The sequence below is a fragment of the Osmerus eperlanus genome, chromosome 14 (assembly GCF_963692335.1).
Source record: "Osmerus eperlanus chromosome 14, fOsmEpe2.1, whole genome shotgun sequence".
NCBI classification, from domain to species: domain Eukaryota; kingdom Metazoa; phylum Chordata; class Actinopteri; order Osmeriformes; family Osmeridae; genus Osmerus; species Osmerus eperlanus.
In genome coordinates, this window is record NC_085031.1 from 6,885,880 (window position 1) to 6,907,315 (window position 21,436).

At 47.1% G+C, this 21,436-nt stretch overlaps 3 protein-coding genes across 3 annotated transcripts; 1 reads left to right on the forward strand and 2 right to left on the reverse strand.

Moving 5' to 3' along the window:
- Positions 1–106: 106 nt before the first annotated feature.
- On the reverse strand, positions 107–2,565 carry LOC134033829 (granzyme K-like). Its single transcript, XM_062478110.1, has 6 exons — positions 2,457–2,565; positions 2,081–2,228; positions 1,701–1,851; positions 1,340–1,504; positions 1,016–1,120; positions 107–375 (listed from the first exon to the last, which is right to left on the reverse strand). The coding sequence occupies exons 1-6, from the start codon at positions 2,518–2,520 to the stop codon at positions 196–198; spliced, it is 813 nt and encodes a 270-aa protein (XP_062334094.1). The 5' UTR covers positions 2,521–2,565; the 3' UTR covers positions 107–195.
- A 5,775-nt stretch (positions 2,566–8,340) lies between these two features.
- rxfp3 (relaxin family peptide receptor 3) lies at positions 8,341–10,530 on the forward strand. Its single transcript, XM_062478060.1, has one exon. It carries the CDS (start codon positions 8,661–8,663, stop codon positions 9,948–9,950), a length of 1,290 nt encoding a protein of 429 aa, XP_062334044.1. The 5' UTR covers positions 8,341–8,660; the 3' UTR covers positions 9,951–10,530.
- Positions 10,531–11,776: 1,246 nt separating this feature from the next.
- Positions 11,777–20,927, reverse strand: slc45a2 (solute carrier family 45 member 2). The gene is made up of 7 exons (XM_062478041.1): positions 20,268–20,927; positions 18,324–18,500; positions 16,816–17,159; positions 14,859–15,002; positions 13,667–13,790; positions 12,570–12,775; positions 11,777–12,024 (listed from the first exon to the last, which is right to left on the reverse strand). Exons 1-7 carry the CDS (start codon positions 20,719–20,721, stop codon positions 11,800–11,802), a joined length of 1,674 nt encoding a protein of 557 aa, XP_062334025.1. The 5' UTR covers positions 20,722–20,927; the 3' UTR covers positions 11,777–11,799.
- Between the last annotated feature and the right edge of the window lie 509 nt (positions 20,928–21,436).

Below are 21,436 nucleotides of genomic sequence, written 5' to 3' on the forward strand. Positions count from 1 at the left end.
TGTGTATGTGTTTGCACTTGAAAGTATTATTTGAGGTCTGTTTGATTTGAACTCACAATTGACACTTCGGAAATCGATACACTGTTGCACTGTAAAAACTGTATTGACCCTTTATTTGTAAATAGTAATGTACACTGATGTTGACTGTAAGTCAATGGTATACAGGACATTTAAATCAAGTGCGCCCAGGATGGTTTACAGGCCATTCCAGAGAGTGGAGTTGGTTTCTCTCTTGATGATGTTGTTGGCCCAGGCCAGGTGCCGCTGAGAGAGGCGGGTGTAAACCCCTGGCTTCTTAGGGTTCCCACAGCCATTTCCCCCGGAGACCACACCCACCAGGACTTTATTACACTCCAAAGGCCCACCAGAGTCCCCCTGAAGACACATACACATTCAAACGTACACACACACACACCCATACAATCAAACATCAGCAGCACATGCAACATCTAACTATAAATAAAGCCAGGAATCTGTGTGTGTTTGTGTCTGTGGTTTGATTATCGTGAGAGCGGGCATTATATGAAGGTGAAATCTAACTATAAAGGCAGGAATCTGTCTGTGTGTTAGTGTGTCTGTGTGTGTTAGTGTCTGTGTGTCTGTGTGTTAGTGTCTGTGTGTCTGTGTGTGTTAGTGTCTGTGTGTCTGTGTGTTAGTGTCTGTGTGTCTGTGTGTGTTAGTGTCTGTGTGTCTTTGTGTCTGTGTGTTAGTGTCTGTGTGTCTGTGTGTCTGTGTGTGTTAGTGTCTGTGTGTGTTAGTGTCTGTGTGTCTGTGTGAGTTAGTGTCTGTGTGTATGTGTGTGTTAGTGTCTGTGTGTCTGTGTGTCTGTCTGTGGCTCAATTATCTTGAGAACTGGCCACTGTATGAAGTTTACGTAATTACATGTGATTTGGCAGATGTAATGCACAGGACTCAAGGACAGGCAGTGTCAAGTGTAAAGATGTTTGGAAGAGCAGTTTGCAATAAATACATTGAAACATGTTCGCCACCATATTGATTGAGTCAGGTTAAATACCTTGCAGGCATCGGCTTCTATTTTCTTGTTCCCAGCACACAGCATGTCCTGGTTGATGATTGGCTTGTTGTTGTAATAGCAGGTACACAGCTCTCGGTCTTCCACCTGACAACGATCCCACACACACACGCCATGTGTACACACACCATAACACACACGTCCTCCACTTGACAGACACATCAACTTCCGGTCATTCATTTTTCTCTGAAGTGTATTTTGACATTCACCAGGCATACTCTTTATTGATGCCGACTGTTGAAATGACAAAATAATAATGATAATATGTCAACAGTTCTGATTTGAAAAGACATATAGAGGCCATACCTTCACCTCGGCCCATCTCAGATGATTTGATATCTCAGAGCCCTGGGCGCTCATCGTGCCCCAGCCGTACACCTGGCACCTGGTGCCCGTGGCCACGTCTTTCCCAGACCGAGAGAGCTGTTTCACCTCAATGCGCTTCTTCTTTGGTTTCACCTTGGTGTGCAGCTGTGGTGGGGACAGACAGGGTTGGAGTCAGAGTGAAATGAACGGAGAGAGGCTCAGCAGGAAGAGAGCACCTGCTATCCCGGGGGGTCGGCCGAGCTCAGAGAAGATCCCGCTCACCAAATAACCTCATTCCTTCATTACTTCGAGTACAACTACAAATACACTTGGCTCGATCGCACGGAATGGATTCTTCTACCTTGATCAGCATGATGTCATCCGCGAAGGTTGTTCTGCTAAAGGTGTTTGGTCTGAAGCTCCTGGCCATGCCCACACGAGTTGTCCCCTCCAGCTGGTCCAGAGCGTGGGCTCCCAGGACCACCGTCACAACCTGCCTGGAGTCCTCTCCCCTGCAGCAACATTTACAATATATCACAATGGAGATTAGAACACAGATACTATATTGTGAGTCCATGGAAGAACCTCAGTGTACCTCCAGGTAGCTTCATGTACTTCTGTACACCGTACATCTGCCGTCCACTTCATTGGACATGTTACTGTCTCATAAGTCTAAAGTAGTTCTAACGTAACAATGGTAACTATTTAAAGGTTGTCAGGATCGTGAGCCAAGGAACCCACCCTGGGCAGTGCGCCGCTGTGAGAACCCACTGTTCCTTCACCAGGATTCCTCCACAAGCGTGAAACCCGTTGACCTGCACAGACGCCATCCAGGGTATGTAAGGAGGCTTGACTTCCTGGCCTCCTACAATGGACACCGCCAAGCATTCTGGGACATGAGGGACAAGAGGAAAGGACATCTGGAAACAGAAGCATCCACTGTACCACAAGACCAAAAAGGAGGCTGAGGTCTGGGGTTCTGTCACATCCAACCACCTCTACTGGGGATGGTGTGTGTGAGAAGAGAGCCAGACTAGCCTGCTATGTGAGAACCAAACTGTAGATAGGGGAGCCCCACAATAAGATAGTATAAAATAAGGCAACCTTCCAACTGTACCTGCTGGTGTGACAGTAGAGGCTGATAGGACCAGTGTAAACCCCAGGAGCCCCAGAGACAGCATCTCTTCACCTGAATACCTCCTCCACCGAGCGTCATATGATCCAGCAGCCCTTGAGGAACCAGATTACAACAAGCTTGCATAGAAACCAGCCTGGATGGCGGGTGGGGTAGGAGGGGCATTGAGGAAGTGTGCATCTGTGTGGGGTCGTTTGAAATCTGGCTCATTCTGGTTTGGAGATGAATCACACATGCTGTGTGCATGGTTTTAACACCTTTGCAAACTGGTGTTTTTCTCTTTCTGTAAACCCCGGTGTCAGGAAGACCTCATGTCTCCTTGAGACTGAGAGAGCAGTATGAAATGACAAGTGATTACAGTTTTCCCAGGAGGTCTGTGTTGTGATTAGAGTTTGTCTTATAAATTGCAAACATATTTTGACAAACAAAATATGTACACATACAATACAACAACCTATTTTGTATGTCTACATACAAAATATTTGTCTACATTCTTTATATTGAAACATATGTAGACATACTGTACATACAGTATGAATATATAGAAAAATATATAGAAGCCTTTTGTTTATGGGTATTCATGTTGTTGAGAAACTTTCTGCTTCATTGTAGTCATTTGGAGTCTGAAGCTGTTTGAAGGCAGTACATACATTTTTGTTTTTGAAAATTTCTGTTCCAATTTGGGACTGTAAACTGTTTAATAAAAGCTCATTCTGATTGAAAACAGGATCAAGCAATTTTGAAAGAAATTAAATACAAATGAAATCAAGACTGACATAAAATGTCAGAAAATACACTGGAACGAGGATCAAACACATGGGAACCAATTGTTTTCAAAGTGCATGAGATGGAGGTTTGTGGATGATGCATAATGCTTTTATCCCTCTGTATGAGGTCTGCTCGCAGTGGGAGAGTCTGTAACTGGTGCATGAATAATGTGGGGCTGTGTTTGTTGTGTGACCACACGCAGAGGAAAAAAGAATAAAGTTGAGAGCAGAAGCAGAGAGCAGAAGAGAAGAAAGCAATCGAAAGAAAAGAGAGAAGACTCAGTTAGACAGTAGAGACGCTCTCCCCCAGCACCACCGTTCTGCTTCCTGCACCCTGCTGTGAAGAACTCACACCTGCTTGTGTGTCAATTACAGTTTTGAGGACAATGTCAGCTTTCACTGTGGTGTCCGTATATGAGAATAGTTCAACTTCAACCAGCAATTTTTACTGTAAATGTTTGCCTTCCACCATACAGCCCTTTTCACAATCCAATTGAAGAGTTTTTCTCTGCGTGGCGGTGGAAGGTCTATGACCAAAACTCATATACCAGGGTAAATCTCCTACAGGGAATGGAATTGTCCTGTGGTGACATAGGTGTGGAGTGTTTTCAAGGCTGGCTCCAGCACACCAGAGGGTTTTAACCCTGTTTTATTTATTCTTTGTTGACAGTACTACAGTAAGTTGTGATGGTTACTGTAGTATTTTCTTTATTGCTAAATGCATTTACTGGGTATACATAAACACATTAGTCTTTACATGTAACTACATGCCCTGGATGCTGTGTTCTCCATTTTGTTGTGTTGTTTATAATGATTGCTCCATAGTGTTTACGGTTTTTCACAATTGCTACAGTATATATTGATTTGCTGTGTTTATGATCTGAAAGCAATGTTGGATTTTGAGCACAGGTTATGTAAATGGTTTAGGGGCGAATGTTTGATTTTGCCAGAAGAGTCAGAGGTTTCGTAAATGTAATTTGGAAGATTTAGTTTTCTGTTTACAGTTTTGAGAAAATGGGTGACAGTTTCAAGAAATGTGTTTTAGCAATTGTGAAAAACTGCAAACATTGTCTAAGGTTATGCTTTTGGCTGTCAAGCTCCACCCTCTTTCACCAGCAGTTCTATGGCCCTCCTTCTTCTCATCTGTTCTGTAACAACTGACCCTCCCTCCTCTTCTTAGCTGTTCTCTCTTTTTCCTCCACCCTCATACTATCACACCACTGTTGTAACTCAGCACTCCTGTGTCACTGTTGTTACAACCATAGATATTACAGCTGTGTTAGAAACACACTTAGATCACCTTAACAAAATGGATGACAGACACCCCACTTACAGGCTTTATTATGACAGATTCATGGTGACTTTGACTACTGTTCCAACAGTCTGCCATCTAGTTTATGCAGCTGTCTGCCCGAGTTTTACATCTTCAAACAGCTCCTGAATTTAATTAGTCATCAGAACTAACCAAACACACAGCTGCTGGGTTGGCTAATGCTGCCTCTTAGAAAGTTTAATAGGCTGAATTTGCATGAAACTAAGAGTCACATATATCACAAGAACCAGCCTGGATAAGAGAAGAGACAGTAGAACTCCAGGTCAGGCTGCAGGCAGATGCTCAGGTTCAAGTTAGGGTCATGTCTAGGCATAAGCTGGTGCGCTCCACACTTAGTGTGGGGTCTGGACCAACAGGACCTTTAGCGTCGTCCTAGATGTTGTTGTGGAGTTCAGATCTGGAGCATGACAAGTTGGACCTGGGATGATAAATTATTGATCTATTAGGGATGTGTAACCAATTGAAGAGTTTTTCTCTGTATGGCGGTGGAAGGTCTATGACCGAAACTCATATACCAGGGTAAATCTCCTACAGGCAATAGAATTGGCCTGTGGTGACATAGGTGTGGAGTGTTTTCAAGGCTGGATCCAGCACACCAGAGGGTTTTAACCCAGTTTTTTCTTTGCTCTTTGTTGACAGTACTAAGTTGTGATTGTTCAGGCAGGAGGACTCAGTAGTGTATTTGCTTGATACTTTATTGCACACGATACAATACAGTATTGTAATACTTGAATTTGGCATTATGGTTCTGCTTGCATCGGCTCCCTGCCGCACCCAGCGGAGACACCGTCTCGACATCCGAGCAGAGAGCAGCGACGCATTCCCCCTACGAAAGGAAACACAGAACCAAGGGTGGAGGCAGCAGGATGACTGACGTCTGTGTCGCACATTTCATATGCCGGGATACCCTGCTATAAACCCCGCCCTGTTAGGAAGGTGTGCCCCGACTGCGTGATATGATGAGTTGCTAGTGACGCGCTATGTCTCACGTCTCCTGCATGAACCAGCTCCGCTTGATTACTGTAATATTTTCTAATCAAATGTACAGTATTTGTATGGACCTTTTTACAAGCAATGTCACAGATGGCTTCACATACGTCCATAGAACTGCCACTCAGCCAACCTCAACCATCAAGGAAGACAAGGAAAAACTCCCAGAAAAACTCACTAGAGGAGAAAAAATGGGAGAAACCCTGGGAGGAGCAATTCAGTGAGGGCTCCCCTCCTCCAGAGACGGTTGGCAAAAGAGAGGTGCAGAACACAGGCTAAACATAGTAATACATCAGGAAAGTATCAATGTGTGTGGAAACAACAAAATCCAGTGTTTCAAAATTCAAAATCCATTTTCTTTATTGCTAAATGCATTTACGCATTTACTGTGTATACATAAACACATTTGTCTTTACATGTAACTACATGCCCTGGATGTTGTGTTCTCCATTTTGTTGTGTTGTGTCTAATGATTGCTCCATAATGTTTATATATTGATTTGCTGTATTTATGATCTGAAAGCATTGTTTGATTTTGAGCACAGGTTACGTAAGGGGCAAGTGTTTGATTTTGCCAGAAAAGTCAGAAGTTTTGGAAATTGAGTTTGAAAATTTGGTTTTGTGTTTAGAGTTTTGAGAAAATGGGTGACTGTTTCAAGAAATGGGTTTTAACAATTGTGAAAAACTGTAACTCCACTGGAACCGGTTCTGATGCAAATCAAATGCACTTTTGCTCTAGTGGGGTATCAGTTTTACATACTGTAGGCTACCCTTCCAGCCAGGTTCCTGAACCCAGTCATATACAGTGCTGACCTTGGACTGGACCAGGCTTCCATCATATTTGGTAACAGGTCACAGTAAACGATACGATACGATACGATGAACTTTATTGTCCCGCTCAGGGAAATTTGTCTTGGTCTCTGTGGTGCGTCATAAATGCCTTGACAGTCACAATAACAACAAACAATACATCCTCAGCCAAACATTATCAACAGTTACATAACAGGCTTTGGCACTTATTTTGGTTGTTCACAATGTGTGCTTCATGTTTTGGCTACTCGCAATGTTTTGTGGCTATCTCGTTGTTATGATCAGTGACCTATGCACTTTGTAAAGCTCTCTCTTGGAAGTCGCTTTGGATAAAAGCGTCTGCTAAATGAATACATGTAAATGTAAAAAGTATTGCACATATCCCATAACATAACACATACATACACCTCATAATAATACATGCTAAAAGATCACCGTAATAAAGGCACTATAAAAATTATTACATAGATTTCATCCTCAAGCAGCATTGAGAAATGTGTCTACTCTTCCAGCCATCAGAAACAAAGTGAGTCTGCAACTGCCACTGACCCTCCAGGTCAACTTTAAAAGTGTAAGATTGTCATAGCAGCAGGGTGAGTAATCTCACAGGTATTACTATCCAGATAAGTGGTCCAGTCTGTCCTGTCAAGCGCTCCACACCTTCACTTGAACAGACACATGTCAGTGGGTTGCCAGGTAACCATAAAGGAACTTCCCTTCCTCTCATACTTCCTCGCCTCCCATTGTCTTCTCTCTTCTCTTGCCTCATCTCTTCCTCACAGCTCTTCTGATCTCCTCTCATCTGATTCGTTGACAGTAGTTACATTACAGTAACATGTGTGTGAGTGCCCTCTGGAGGCCACCCACCCAAACTACCACCATGTGTTTGTGCATGTGTGTGTGTGTGTGGGGGGGGGGGGGGGGTTGGTGTGTGTGTGTATGACACTTAGACACTGGGAAACATTATCCTCCAATCCCTTCTCTCCAACCTGCCATGGTGAAACCTGATAGTGGTTTTAAAGATCTGTATCAGAGCCAGGAGTTGTGGGTGTAGGTGTGTGTGTGTGTGTGTGTGTGTGTGTGTGTGTGTGTGTGTGTGTGTGTGTGAGAGAGAGAGAGAGACAGAGAGAGAGAGACAGAGAGAGAGAGTGAGAGAGAGAGAGAGAGAGAGAGAGAGAGAGAGAGAGAGAGAGAGAGAGAGAGAGAGAGAGAGAGAGAGAGAGAGAGAGAGAGCGAGCGAGAGAGCGAGAGAGAGAAATAGCGAGAGAGAGAGAGAGAGAGAAAGAGAGAGAGAGAGAGAAAGAAAGAAAGAAAGAAAGAAAGAAAAAAAGAAAGAAAGAAAGAAAGAAAGAGAGAGAGAGAGAGAGAGAGAGAGAGAGAGAGAGAGAGAGAGAGAGAGAGAGAGAGAGAGAGAGAGAGAGCTAGGGAATATAGATTTGGACCAGGGCTATAACTGATATTGTCTGGAGGTCATCCCCTATCCTGGAGGATTTCCCATGTCTAGAATATTATTTGTTTGCAAGACAGTGCTGAACACAGAATGTACAAGAAAGCCAAAAAATTAAAAAATTAAGTGGCGGTAAAGAATCCTGTTTTATCAGGTTTTCCAGGACTCAGGTAATTACGCTGAAAAGCAGATGGTGATGTTATGGAACTGTGCGTGTGTGTGTTAATGCATTTGAATAATTTGTGAGTGTGTGTGTGTGTGTGTCTGTGTGTGTGTATGTGTGTGTGTGTGTGTGTGTGAGAGAGAGAGAGAGAGAGAGAGAGAGAGAGAGAGAGAGAGAGAGAGAGAGAGAGAGAGAGAGAGAGGGAGAGAGAGAGAGAGACCGATGGAAGTGAAATCACCACGTGAACCGTTTGATCTTGGAAATAAAAAGTTGTCGCCCCAACCAGGAGCAACGGTGGCAGCAGGTGGACCAAATACTTAGCGGTCGCTGGACCCGTCAGTAGGGTGTCTCTCTGAATAATTAAATCAGCACCGCGGAAAGCAACAGCTGAAGCGCGCTCTGCGTCGATGCTCAACCGTCCAATCCCAGAGAACGCAGTAGAATAAGGACCTCTCGAGACTGCTTCTGTCAACTCACATCATCTTGCAGACGGGCGGTCGATTGGTCGAGGCGATGTGGCATTACGCACAAAACTTTCATTCATGAAACAAATACATTGTTCGGGGTCTTGCTTGGACGGCTTGCAAAACTTGTCTTAAACATACTGAAAAACGACAGTTCTCTTCGTGGTTGGATAATTATGTTTGCTACCGTTGGAAAAACCGGCTAATTTAAAGATGGATTTCCTGAGTGGTAGTGGAGCGGGTCTCGGTGCTGGTCTAAGGTCGGAAACACCCGGGGAGGTCTCTAACGCGGACGAGGGCTCCGCTATCCTCTTTCCTGGTTATAGTTTTAATTTCGCTGTCACGTTTAATGAATCTAACCAGTCCTCCAGCGGCGTTTTACTCACGGGGAATTTGGGAGACTTTGTGGGAGATGGGTCCGCTGTCTTGAGAATCCTCATATCGATCATTTACTCGGTGGTCTGCGCACTGGGACTGATTGGGAACCTTCTGGTGCTGTACCTCATGAAGTCTAAACAGGTGTGGAAGAAGTCTTCCATCAACCTGTTCGTGACCAGTCTGGCAGTCACGGACTTCCAGTTCGTCCTGACACTGCCCTTTTGGGCGGTGGAGAATGCCTTGGACTTCACTTGGCTTTTTGGCAACGCAATGTGTAAGATTGTGTCATATGTTACTGCCATGAACATGTACGCCAGTGTTTTTTTTCTGACCGCGATGAGCGTGGCGCGGTACTGGTCACTCGCCTCCGCGCTCAAGAGCAAGAGGCGGCGGCCCCGTTGCTGCACTGCGCGCTCCATGACCATTTTCATCTGGTTCGCAGCGGTGTCCGCCGCTCTGCCGAACGTCGTTTTCTCCACAACTTCAGTCGTGTCCAACGAGGAACTGTGTCTTGTCAAATTCCCGGATAGTGCCGGAGACGCGCAGTTCTGGCTGGGGCTCTATCACGCACAGAAGGTCCTGATCGGGTTCGTAATCCCGCTAGGCATCATATCCGTGTGCTACCTGTTGTTGCTGCGCTTTATTACGTCCAACAATGTCAACACATCCAGCGCCCGGAGACGCTCCAAGGTAACCAAGTCTGTGACCATCGTGGTCCTCTCTTTCTTCCTGTGTTGGCTCCCTAACCAGGCGCTCACGCTGTGGGGCATCCTCGTTAAACTGAACGTGGTCCATTTCAGCTACGAATACTACACCATGCAGGCGTACATTTTCCCGGTGACCGTGTGCCTCGCGCACTCCAACAGCTGCTTAAACCCGATCCTGTACTGCCTGATGCGGCGGGAATTCAGGAAGGCACTGAAAAAACTGTTCTGGCAGATAACGTCGCCCTCGGTGACCAACATGAGACCGTTCACGGCGTCAACTAAGCCGGAGCAGGACGAGCAGGGACACGCGCTGGTGGTACCGATTTGCCAGAGCTCAGCAGAACCGGTGGTGTTCTACCCCCCAGGGGTCGTAATGTACCCCAACGGCAGGAACGATCTGCTACCAAACAGCACGTAGGTTGTTTATGCCAGGTCTGTTTGAATGAGTAGTATAAAGTATAAAAGTCTAAAACATTTTAAACCGTTTTATCCATACTTATTTTACTTTATCAATTAGATAATGAACGTCCATTTTTATTTCATCGCATAAAAAATGTAAACTACACGTTTTTAGTTTAAGATTTTATTCTTCCACAAAGTGAAAAATTTGGCTTGGGATTGAGATTTCACCTGCAGCCATGAAAGACAAGCAATCGACATATCCATATTAGGGGCAGTGGCTCAGGGGGGAGAGGGTCACCCATTAATCGCTGTTGGTGATTCGATCCCTGACTCCAAGACACTTCTGATGGGCGGCTCCTTGCATGGCAGTTCCGTCACCGGATGTGAACGAGAGGAAAAATGTGAGGTGCCGCTAAATGCAGTCCATTTACCATACAAAAAGTGTATGAAGACATACAGCAAGGACACCCTAAAGCATCTAGGCCTATATACAAACAGACAAACACACAAATAAGAGCAAAGAATTGCTCTCACTTTTATAAAAGCAAATCTCCTCCAGTGTCTTCATCCTTTAGGACATCTATTTAAAAGATGTATTGACACAGTGTGAAGGACAACTTAGACAACATTATAGTCAAAGGTGCCCAATGGAGGTTTAGCCTTGACTGTGTATAGGTATCTATAATATTGCCACATAATTTACCCAGAATTACAGTCTTGAGTGCTTTTTTTTTTACATTTAGTCATTCAATGCTTCAATTCAGGCAGCACAGCTTCAAGGTTGCAATGGTTCAATTCCCCAACAATAAAACATGCACTTTAGGGTGCTTTCTATTGCCTGTTTCAATTGTCTGCCATTGTGATGGCTGCCTTTTCAGCCTTTTCACTCGGCGGGACATGAACAGTACATAAAAGATTATTTCAGAATTCACGGGGGAGATAAAAGGCTTTGAATCATTGACAAACCAGCTCTTTGGCAGGATTACAAATCAACTCCATCATGGTGAAAACAGAACACCACAGTGGCCTCCTCCCTTACTCTTGCTCTTTCTGGTATTCACTGGTGTTTTAAATGTATTTGTTTTGAGAACCTGTACTTATGTGTATATGTATATATACTGCACACTCCTCAAAATGTTTTATAATAAAGATGTTTTAAAAAAAATATATATTATGTGTAAAAAGTATCCTTGTATCCTTTGATGTGTGCACTTTGATGTAAAGGTGTTGTTCCAATAAATGTTATCTTACAACATTCATTCTGAGGGGAGACATTCGTTCTGACAATCAATAAGACATCCTATTGATCCTGAAGTTGCCCTTTCAAATCCTACACAGAAACATAGACAGAGTATCCAGTCACTGTTAATGTGTCGTGTGAGAGGTGTTCAGCATGTGTGTCACATGTGCACTGTGTTTCGTGCACATATAAGCAGTGACATCATATGTGACAACATATTTGACAAAATAAAATGCATTCAAGCAGGTGTATGTCTGCAAGTACGTTTGTGTATGGGAGTGTTAACATGAGTTGGTGTGTGTGTGGGAGAGAGAGAGCGAGAGAACATTTAGGCCATTAAAGAAAGCCTTTTCGAGTCCTCTGTGTGTCTGTCTCTCCATCTTTCTGCCCATATGTTTGTCTGTCAGACCAAATATGTATTTGTCCCATGTTGTGGGTCACAGTACATGCCAGACATATTCTGCCACAGGATCCTGTTTGCGTGTCTAGGTTGAACTCTTCAGACGAGCACAGGGCCCGGTGTTGCTGGAGATAGACTGGTCACTATGGAGCAGGACAACAAGTCGGCATGAAGGAGCACAGAGAAACCCAGCGAGGGCAGGAAGTTGTTTATTATGAAAACCGGTTATTCCACATGTCTGATAAAAATAGCAATGAACAAGCATCCCAGCAGTGACATGGTGGAAGCAGAGATCACCACCACCACCACACTTCCTGCCATGTTGACCAGCGCGCCTAGCCCCGCCCCCACCAGGATCTGGGCCAGCTGGACCATACAGGTAAGAGCCGCACAGTCCACGCCTGTGCCCCTCCCGGGCCCCGACTCGCCAGATCCCAGCTTCCTCTGCATCTGGGGGGAGGGGCGGGGGTGGGGGGAGGGGCGGGGGTGGGGGGAGGTAGGTTATCATCCAGTTAAGGGTAGAATAAGAGAGACTAAAAGAGACAATCAACAATGTTCCCCTCCATGAAACAGCCTCTCCGGAGCTCCACTCTGCTCTAATGGAGGGGACAGCAATGGAGGGGGGCCATGAAGCCAACCTCTCTCATTACTGGGGTCCATTTTCAGCCCCGCCAATCCATTAGCCGTGACTGGCATGGACACCTCCACACCCTTATGAGATGCAGGGAGGATGATGCGGCAGATCTGACCGTGAACACAGCTGAGTCAGCAGACCGGCTCACCCCCTGCTGCATCTCATAGTAGGGAGTTCAGCTTTGCTGTGTGTGTTCAGGTGTGTGTGTGAGTGGGTGTGTGTTCAGGTTTAGGTGTAAACTAGACTGTGTGTTAGTGTGTGTAGAGGTGTATGTATGTGTTTGCAGCTGGGGCTGGTCTCATGCATACACCAGGCATACTGTCTTCTCCCCTAACTCTGAGTGGGTCCTGTGTGTACCAACCTCCTCCTCCCGGTGGTACTCTGAGATGAGGTTGAAGGGGATGGTGTACAGGGTGCTGGACATCACCCCAAACACAGTGCACAGGATCAGAGTGGCGATGATGTTGGGGAACAGACCAATCAGACTGGTGCCCAGACCGAATACAAAGTAGCCCACGAAGTAGAGACCTTTCAGACCGATGTAGGGGAGAAGCAACCTCTGGACATCTGGAGGAGAGAGGAGGGGACGGGACGGGACGGGACGGGAGGGGAGGGGAGGGGAGGGGAGGGGAGGGGAGAGGAGAGGAGAGGAGAGGAGAGGAGAAGAGAAGAGAAGAGAAGAGAAGAGAAGAGAAGAGAAGAGAGGAAAGGAAAGGAAAGGAAAGGAAAAGGGAGGGGAGGGGAGGGGAGGGGAGGGGAGGGGAGGGGAGAGGAGGGGAGGGGAGGGGAGGGGAGGGGAGAGGAGAGGAGTGGAGTAGTGTGGAGTGGAGTGGAGAGGAGAGGAGAGGAGAGGAGAGGAGAGGAGAGGAGAGGAGAGGAGAGGAGAGGAGAGGAGTGGAGAAGATGGGATGAGAGGCGAGAAATTCCCTTCGGATAACAGCAGTTTTTGTATCCTACATATCTGTTGTGCCTTTACATACACTACATATCTATACATGACAGTTTTAAACCATAGGGATGTAAACTACGCAAACTAAGGATCCAGCATCAGAACAATGCAGGTTCCCGCCTCCCGGCCACCTGGGAAATTAACTGGATTTCCTCTGGATGGTTCTGCTATCAACCTGTTGCTATAGCAGCTCTTTGTCCTTGTGTGCATGTGTGTGCATGTGTGTGCACAAACACATACACACAGACACACACACACACACACCGGGGGGGACATGCAAATCCACTGAATCCATTGTGTTCAATTACATTAAGCCCTGAAGAAAGAAACAGAGGAAACGTTTCCGTTGTGGAAGGTTCTGGATGGGACTGGGCCCCGTAGCAGTGTCACTGTGTGTCACACTGCAGTGCTGCACACTTCCCATGAGTCCTGACACATGAGCAGAGAGCAGAGGAGAGTCAGCTCGTTTGATAGAGTGAGCGTGCGGGTGTTCCAGGCCAGGCACTCACATGAGTACAGAGCAGAGGAGACAGCGTTGATGCAGAGACCCCAGCACCCCACCTCCACACCCCTCTCATACGTGGCGTAGGCTGTGGAGTTGTGGTCCGCGTAGGGGTTCCCCTTGTACACGATCTGTCAACACACACACACACACACAAAAACACATCCACACACAGAGAGGCGTGATGATTGATGCATTGTCCACTGTTTGGTAGTAAACATGTCTAAGCAAGGCTGAGACCTTCACCTTGCACACTAATAGAGGGTTAGGGCTCTCCAGGTGACAGCTGTTCAATGATAATAACACACCCAACAGTGATGTTGTAGAGATGCTAGAAACAGTGATGCTAACCAAAGCGATGCTAGTTTCAGGATGACCTTTATATGCTGTCCTGTTCCATTAAAGCACTACATCAGTGTCAATACTAGGATATTGACTCTGGAAGGTTTTCTGTGAATAAATATGCCTTAAGAATATGCATTGGTTTACTGATCGTATAAGTAGATTACATGTGTGGACCGATTCTAAGCGGATTTTCTAATCTGATGTCAACAGGCACAGACAGCGTACGTGTGTTTTGTGTGCATGTTGTGTGTTTACGTGTTGCGTACTTGTGTGGGTGTTTGTTTGCATGTGTGTGCTCCTCCAATTACAGTTTGTTGTCAATCTCTGTCCTGACTGCACACTGATTCTCATTCATGCTGGTTATAATTTATGCCCTAGGCACACTTATCACATCCTATAATCAATAATCAATTATCCTCAGGATTATCGACTCCCAGGTGACCTGATGCTGGTTGATATTTCCCTCACTTCATTGGAGGTGTGTCTACTAACTAGATGACATGGTGAGGTGTGCATCTAACACACATGTTGAAACTGGATGTCAACAGATGCAGACCTCAGTTGGTATTGAGCAGCTTGGACCCTGCGTACAAGCATTAGCTCGTGTTCAAGATCAATTGGGTGTGAAGTAAACTCCCTGGAAAAGGACACCAGGTATCTCTACTGATATGTGTGTGCGCGTGTATTCTTTCTGACAGACAGCACACAAACGCACACACAGAATCCACTCCGCCGACCCGACACGCACACACTCTTCCTCACAGACACGCACACACTCTTCCTCACAGACACGCACACACTCTTCCTCACAGACACGCACACACACTCTTCCTCACAGACACGCACGCCCGTACCTGCCCCATGAAGTCGGTGAAGAAGAGCATGTTGCAGAGGAAGGCCGTCCAGCCCAGCAGGTGACTGATGCAGAGGCAGCGGTACTGACTGGGCATGGACACCATGGCCTTGAGCAGAGACTTGAAGGTCATCCTCTTCTGGACCTAACACACACACACACACACAGGACACACAAATAGAGTAATCTACCTTCTCACACACATGGAAATATTTCAGCACCTTTCCACCTTGCCTCTGTGTGGACGAATATTTCAGTCCTGAAACCAAACATTTTGAAATCTATTTTAGACACTAAGCCTACATTAAGGTGTGAAAGCCCGAAAGCTATTCCTTCGCTTGAAGTCTGGAAATTGAATACACAGAAGGAATATCATTTGTGGACATTCAAGGGAAGTCTTAATACTGGATATGCAGGAGTATAATAGATCTCCTTGAGGAGGGTCAGAGAGCACATGTGTTTGTGTTTTTTTTTTTGTGTGGTGTGTTTGTGCTTGTACATGTTGATTTTCCATTGCACTAGACATCATTGCGAGTGTGTTGTGCCTTGAACAGACTGTAAGCCACTACCAATGACTGGGCGTATGTCGTTTCAGACGCACCACAGAACATTCCAGAGACAAGAGATTCTAGAGAAATCCAGGTAGAATGCAACAAAAAATGGATTTATTTTCTTTAACCAGATGAGACAAAATGATAAATCCATGAAGTTAAAAGAGAATCCAAAGTTTGTCTGAGTTTTTGTGTGTTCAAAAAACTGTTTTGTCATCACCTTCATACTGCCTATGCCGAAGTCTCATCCATGTGCTTCTATGCAAGTTTAGAGGAGGGGCTGCAGGTGGGCCATCTCATACGACAATGATAGTATGTCTCCAGATAATATAGGAGAAAATACCAGAACAAATGAACAAAAACAGTATTCATAGTCTGTTCATATGTTCATGTACAAAATGTCCTACATGTTGTTTTTGCACCTCAGGTGCGTTCTGAAGAGAGAGCAGTGTTGGCCTCAGTGAATCCAGTGAAGTCAGGTTGTCTCAAGCGCTCCAGTCACTCTTCTATTTTCACACAATCACCGTTTGCATTGTCACATTGGTTAAAGGGATGAGCCAAATTAGTCAATCATTTAATATTCCACCCACATGGTGGAGCTGGTTCCACCAACTTCCGGGTAAATTGCATGAGCAAGAACCCAAATTCCTTCAATTAGCCTCATAGCATTCGCACGTGACCGTAGTGTTGGGACAGTCCCCCTTACTTACTTAAGACTGGCCAAAAAACCTTTTTATTCAGAAAGGCGTTTCTTACTTTTTACATCTATTTTATTATAGTTTGTTTTTAACTATGTTTTACTATGTACTGTGGCACTCTGAGATTCAGAATGTAGAGTGCGTTATAAATTAAATAAATTATTATTATTACTTAGTTCCAAAATCTCAGTCTATGTGTCTCACTGATACAGGTCTATTGATAGAGCCTTCTAGAAATTAATCACCTCACATCTAAGGAAGGACATGAATAAAGGACATAAAGATCCATTATATCCACAGTATGAGTCAACAGTCCTCCAAAGCCATTCTCTTTTCAATTATGAGCTTTTACACCTGTGCTGAACAGAGAGATGTAAAAGGAGATCTTTCAGGCATCGCAGCTCTACCATTAGACCACTGTGAATGTTGTGTACAGTATATCAGGTAATCAGGCCCAGAAGCGTGTGTGTGTGTATGTGTGTGTGTGTGTGTGTGTGTGTGTGTGTGTGTGTGTGTGTGTATGTGTGTATTTACATGGCATTATAATCTGCAAGTGGGTCATTGCTAATGAGTCTCCCCATCATATTGTGTTCACTTCTGTAACTAAGGTGACCTCGTCCTCTCTGTGTCCTGGTCACACACATAGACTCCCTCCCTAACTGTGATTCTAACACAATGTCCACCATATCCCAGCCCCGAACCACCTCACCTCCTTAATAGGCTGCTTGACGCTGGAGGTAACAGAGTTCGCCTCCCCCAGAGCAGAGAAGGAGCGGGGCCGCAGATCACCGGGGCCCATGAGGGGTTCCTTGGCTAGGGCTCCGTAGTTGCTGTCGTGGGTCCCCAGCAGGAGCAGGGCCCTGGAGGGTTCGGAACTAGAGTCCGTCCCCAGGGGCCTCTCAGGGATGCTGAAGAGGTGCACGGTAAGGAACACGCCCCAGGTGAGGGCAGAGAAGAAGAAGATGACCTGGTACTCAGAGCCCAGGAGCTTGCCCAGCACAGAGTGGCCCCAGTCCATGGCCCCCACCAGGTAGCCAAACGCCCCCCCAAGACCTGCAGGGGGAATACCATATTACTGTCACACCTGCTCCTACAACTCTAACCCTTCCACAGGACTCCCACCGCCCACCACCCCTCCAACACTACACCCCTCCTACACCCCCAACCCTCCTACACCCCACTCCTGAGGTGCACAGAAATACACCATGTCATCATCACAACAGGATGAGGGCAGTCCCCAGTCCTATGCATTTACTACCTTCAGGCGCATGAACTTCTCTGTGTCTATTCTGAAGACTGACTACGCCTGACTGCACACGCACGCACACAAACACACATTGCACCGGAGGCCTAGTAGCAGATGTCTCAGCTGGCGGGCAGGTGAACAGATGGACAGGAATATAGATAATGACTATCCGGAAAATCTTCTCCATGCACTGCCATACAGGAGACTCAGGCGGCAGAACAAATATGAATCTATCAAACACGCTCAGCTAACTAGAACAAACGAACGAACGATGTGACGCATGTCTAATGCGGCCCATCGGTGAGCTCATGCTATATCAAAGGATGTGTGAGTGTGTGTCTCCTCTCTGTAAGGGGTGTCTGTTCATTAGCCACAGGTGTGAGACTTGGCTGCACACTAAGGACCAGGAAAGAAATCAAGGGGAGAGACATCGCTCTTACACATCCACTAAGCACACACTCTCTCCCACACCCACACACTCAGAGCTCTCTCTCGTTATCTCTCTTTGTCTGTCGCTCACTCTCCTCTCGCTCTCTCTCTCTTCTCTCTCTCTCTCTTCTCTCTCTTTCTCTCTTCTCTCTCTCTCTCTCTCTCTCTCTTCTCTCTCTCTCTCTCTCTCTCTCACCCTCTTTCTCTGTCTCTAACATCATCAAACATACTCTTCCACATTCCAGAGCTGGAGGTCATGTGGTGGTCCACATTCTCTCAGCTCGAACTCGTGACTGGCCACTGGCAGGATTAGGATCTACTGAGCACGCTCACACCAGCCTGAGTGGTGCTGGCTTGCTTCAGCCAAGAAATCCACTACTGTCTAACTGTGTGTGTACCTGTGTGAAAATATGTATGTGCATGTGTTTATGTGTTCACGTATGTGTGAAAATTGACATGCATGTCTGTGTATGTGTGTTTTAGTATATGTGTGTATATATACATCAATGTGTGTGTGTGTGTGGGTGTGTGAGGGTCCTCACCTGTGAGCAGAGCGTGGTAGTGTAGGCCTCTCTCCTTGTCCTGGTAAGAACACACATCAAACAGGTAGGCCTTCACCGGGCCATCGATGAAGTCTGCAGCGAAGTCGAATAGGACGACGCCACACATCACCACGACGATGGCCCATATCCTCTTCAATGAGCGGTCCTGCACTATGGCTAAACACACGGGAACACACACCTTTACCAATACACACCAATGAAATACACATCACGAACACACACTGTTACTGATGCTAGCACAAAAACACACAATGACAGTTACACGCACAAACGCACGCACACACACACACACACACTCGCACGCACACACTCACAGCACCTACACGTACACTATTACTGCACCAAAATCGCAGAGCACTAAAACACTCAGTAGGTTAACCAGCAGTCCTCCTCCTGTTCCCGCAGCATTAGTCTTACAGCCCCGGAGGGGGTTTAGAATGCAAATGCCCTTTGAGAACACACATGGCCCCCGCTGCGTGGCAACAACTCTGACAGCCTGGAGCAGCGAGGAGCGTTGCAGGAAAAGGGATCTGTTGTGAGGAGGATTGGAAGAACAAGGGCCTGGTGTGAGGCGTTGATGGAACATGAGGAACATGGTTCTGGTGTAAGAAGTGTGAGGGAAAATGGTTGTGGTGTGAGTAAGGTTGAAGGAACACAATGCTTCCACTCACAGACACAAGACCAGCAGCAGGGTGTGATGTCACACGAGCCCCATGTGGCTCTGTGTGAGTGTTTGGGTGGGTGGGGGTTATGGGGTGGGGGGTGGGAGTGGGGGGGGGGGTGTTGGTGGTAAGGAGCTTAGCAGTGAGAGTACAGCAGTGTAACATGGCAGGAAGACTTTTGTTACCACACAAGTGCCCAAAAACTAGGCTGGGCTGTGTGTGTGTGCCCAGAGGCTTGGTATAGGAGACATACTGAACTGTTCAGTTTCCTCTGTAACCAGGCTTAGAGAACTGAGTTGACACCAGTTCCTCTCCCCCAGCCTGGATCCTCCAACACAGGGCTGAACACCAACTCCCCTCCGCCAGCCTGGAGCCTCAACAACAGGGCTAGTCTGAGAGATCCCTCAGTCCTACTGATACACTGAGGCTCTGGGAAGGGTAGTATAGGATGCTCCATGATTCACAAACACAAATTTGAACCAAAACATGATCATGGAAGGTAATCAGCAACCAGAGGTTGGCATTTAGGGATGATGAATCATCCTCATTTGTCTGCTAATTAGTTTGACAATCTGAGCCTTGTGATGAAAGATAACTTCCTTCAACAAATCTGGAAGCTAATTTGCGGTTTAGATTACTCAATTAGCAGATACATCGTTACTTCTCTTTCTCACTCAATCTCTCTTTCTCACTCCCGTCTTGATTGTATTGATTAAAAACGTCCTCAAATAATTGTTCGAGCAAAAACCTTGTGAGTGATCAGAATGCTGATACCAGGGACAACCTGAGCACCTGTGAATATACAGAATGCTGTAACCAAGGACAACCCAGGCACCTGTGATTATACATAATTCTGGAACCAGGGACAACCCAAGCACCTGTGAGTAAAAGGTTGTAAACAAGGAAGGTCAGCAGTGAGTCCACTCTGGTTGTAAGGGTCCGTAGGCTGGGCTGGCTGCACACACACATCGCTCCCCTAACCGCCCCTCTCCTCTCTTCATCCCCTCCTCTCTTCATCCCCTCCTCTCTTCATCCTCTCGTCACTTCTCCTCATCTCTTATCTATTCCCATCTTTCCCTGCTCCTCTCCTCATCCGTCATCGTCCTTACCCACCCCCAGACCTCTTCCAACCTTTCAGCCTCTCACAGCCTCCCAGCCCGGGACATCATGGTGTCACACGCATCACAACCTCAAAGAACCACCGTGGGAAGCCAAGCATGTTTTCCCGCTCGGACGCAGACCCACGACGGAGCTCACTCACCCGACACGACGGCGTCGCCGTTGAGGAAGAGCGTGAGGCCCAGCATCATCATGACTCCCAGGGTGAGGATGTAGGGCCGGCGGCGGCCCCAGGCCGAGCGGCAGTAGTCGCTGGCGGAGCCGATGACGGGCTGAAGCATGAAGCCCAGCACGGGGCTGATGAGCCACACCAGGCTGTACAGGCTCCTCGGCAGCCCCACCGACAGCAGCACGGGTGTCACGAACGCCGCCTCCACCGCGTAGCAGAACTCCCGTCCGAACATCACCGTCCCGTGGAGGATGAGGCGCCCCCGCGACCTCCGGGGGGGCTCCACCGCCCCAAACACGCCCGTCTCCGCGCTGTCCATTAAGTCCTGTTTGGAGGGGTCCGAGGAGCCGCGATCGAGCCGCGACACCAGCTCGCTAGGATCAGGGAGCCGGCAGGGAGGGGGGTGGTCCTGAGTCAGGAGGGTCATGGTGCCAGAGGTGTAAGCCTCAGCCCCAATGAAGCACACACACTCACACACGCACACGCTCACACACTCACACGCTCAGTGGAACATACACAGCCCTAGCTGTACTTATCCGAGCAGACTCAAACAGAAACGCACTTGAACTCTCTCTTTCTCCCTCCCTTTGCTCCACGCACACACGGCCGCAGCTCGGTCCTGTTCCGGGTAAGCTGCTTCTCTGTTCCCGAGCTGAGCTCAGGCGGACGAGCCACAGCGGTCTAATCTGGGGAGAGAGGCAGGAGAGAGGGAGGAGAGAGCTCGAGGGGTAGGGTGGAAGAAAGGAGGTGGAGTTGGTTCACGTGAATGGAAGTTGAACTTTTGTGCTTCCCCCCCCCCCCTCTAACTTGACTAGCCTTGAGAGACAATCACAAGGTGAGAGAGGTCTCTCACCTCCCATCGCACACTCGCACACCTTCCATCCATCCAGAGGTTGTAGTGCTACACGCCAGCAGGCTCCTCACAAAGCCTTCATTGTGGCTACGCAGGAGCACACCAGGCCTATCAAGTGATACAGCATGTGATCATGTGACCTTCAGCATACACCCAGTAGGGGAGGGGGGTAGTTCACGTGTGTTCATCATGGTTTGAGAGACTCTTGATACGTGTACCCTCGTCAGTGGTTCTAAGAGCCTGTTTTCTCCTCCATGCTGGATTGAATTCACTGAGGCCCATTAGTGTC

Excerpts from the sequence above, each read along its gene's own strand:
- LOC134033829 (XM_062478110.1), bottom strand. The coding sequence starts at position 2,520 with ATGCTGTCTCTGGGGCTCCTGGGGTTTACACTGGTCCTATCAGCCTCT. Across the intron at positions 1,121-1,339 it reads TGAGATGGGCCGAGGTGAAG|GTGGAAGACCGAGAGCTGTG; the intron begins GTATGGCCTCTA and ends GATCGTTGTCAG. Across the intron at positions 376-1,015 it reads TAGAAGCCGATGCCTGCAAG|GGGGACTCTGGTGGGCCTTT; the intron begins GTATTTAACCTG and ends ATGTGTCTTCAG.
- rxfp3 (XM_062478060.1), top strand. The coding sequence starts at position 8,661 with ATGGATTTCCTGAGTGGTAGTGGAGCGGGTCTCGGTGCTGGTCTAAGG.
- slc45a2 (XM_062478041.1), bottom strand. The coding sequence starts at position 20,721 with ATGACCCTCCTGACTCAGGACCACCCCCCTCCCTGCCGGCTCCCTGAT. Across the intron at positions 18,501-20,267 it reads CGGCGACGCCGTCGTGTCGG|CCATAGTGCAGGACCGCTCA; the intron begins GTGAGTGAGCTC and ends CCGTGTGTTTAG. Across the intron at positions 12,025-12,569 it reads AGTACCACCGGGAGGAGGAG|ATGCAGAGGAAGCTGGGATC; the intron begins GTTGGTACACAC and ends CCCTCCCCCCAG.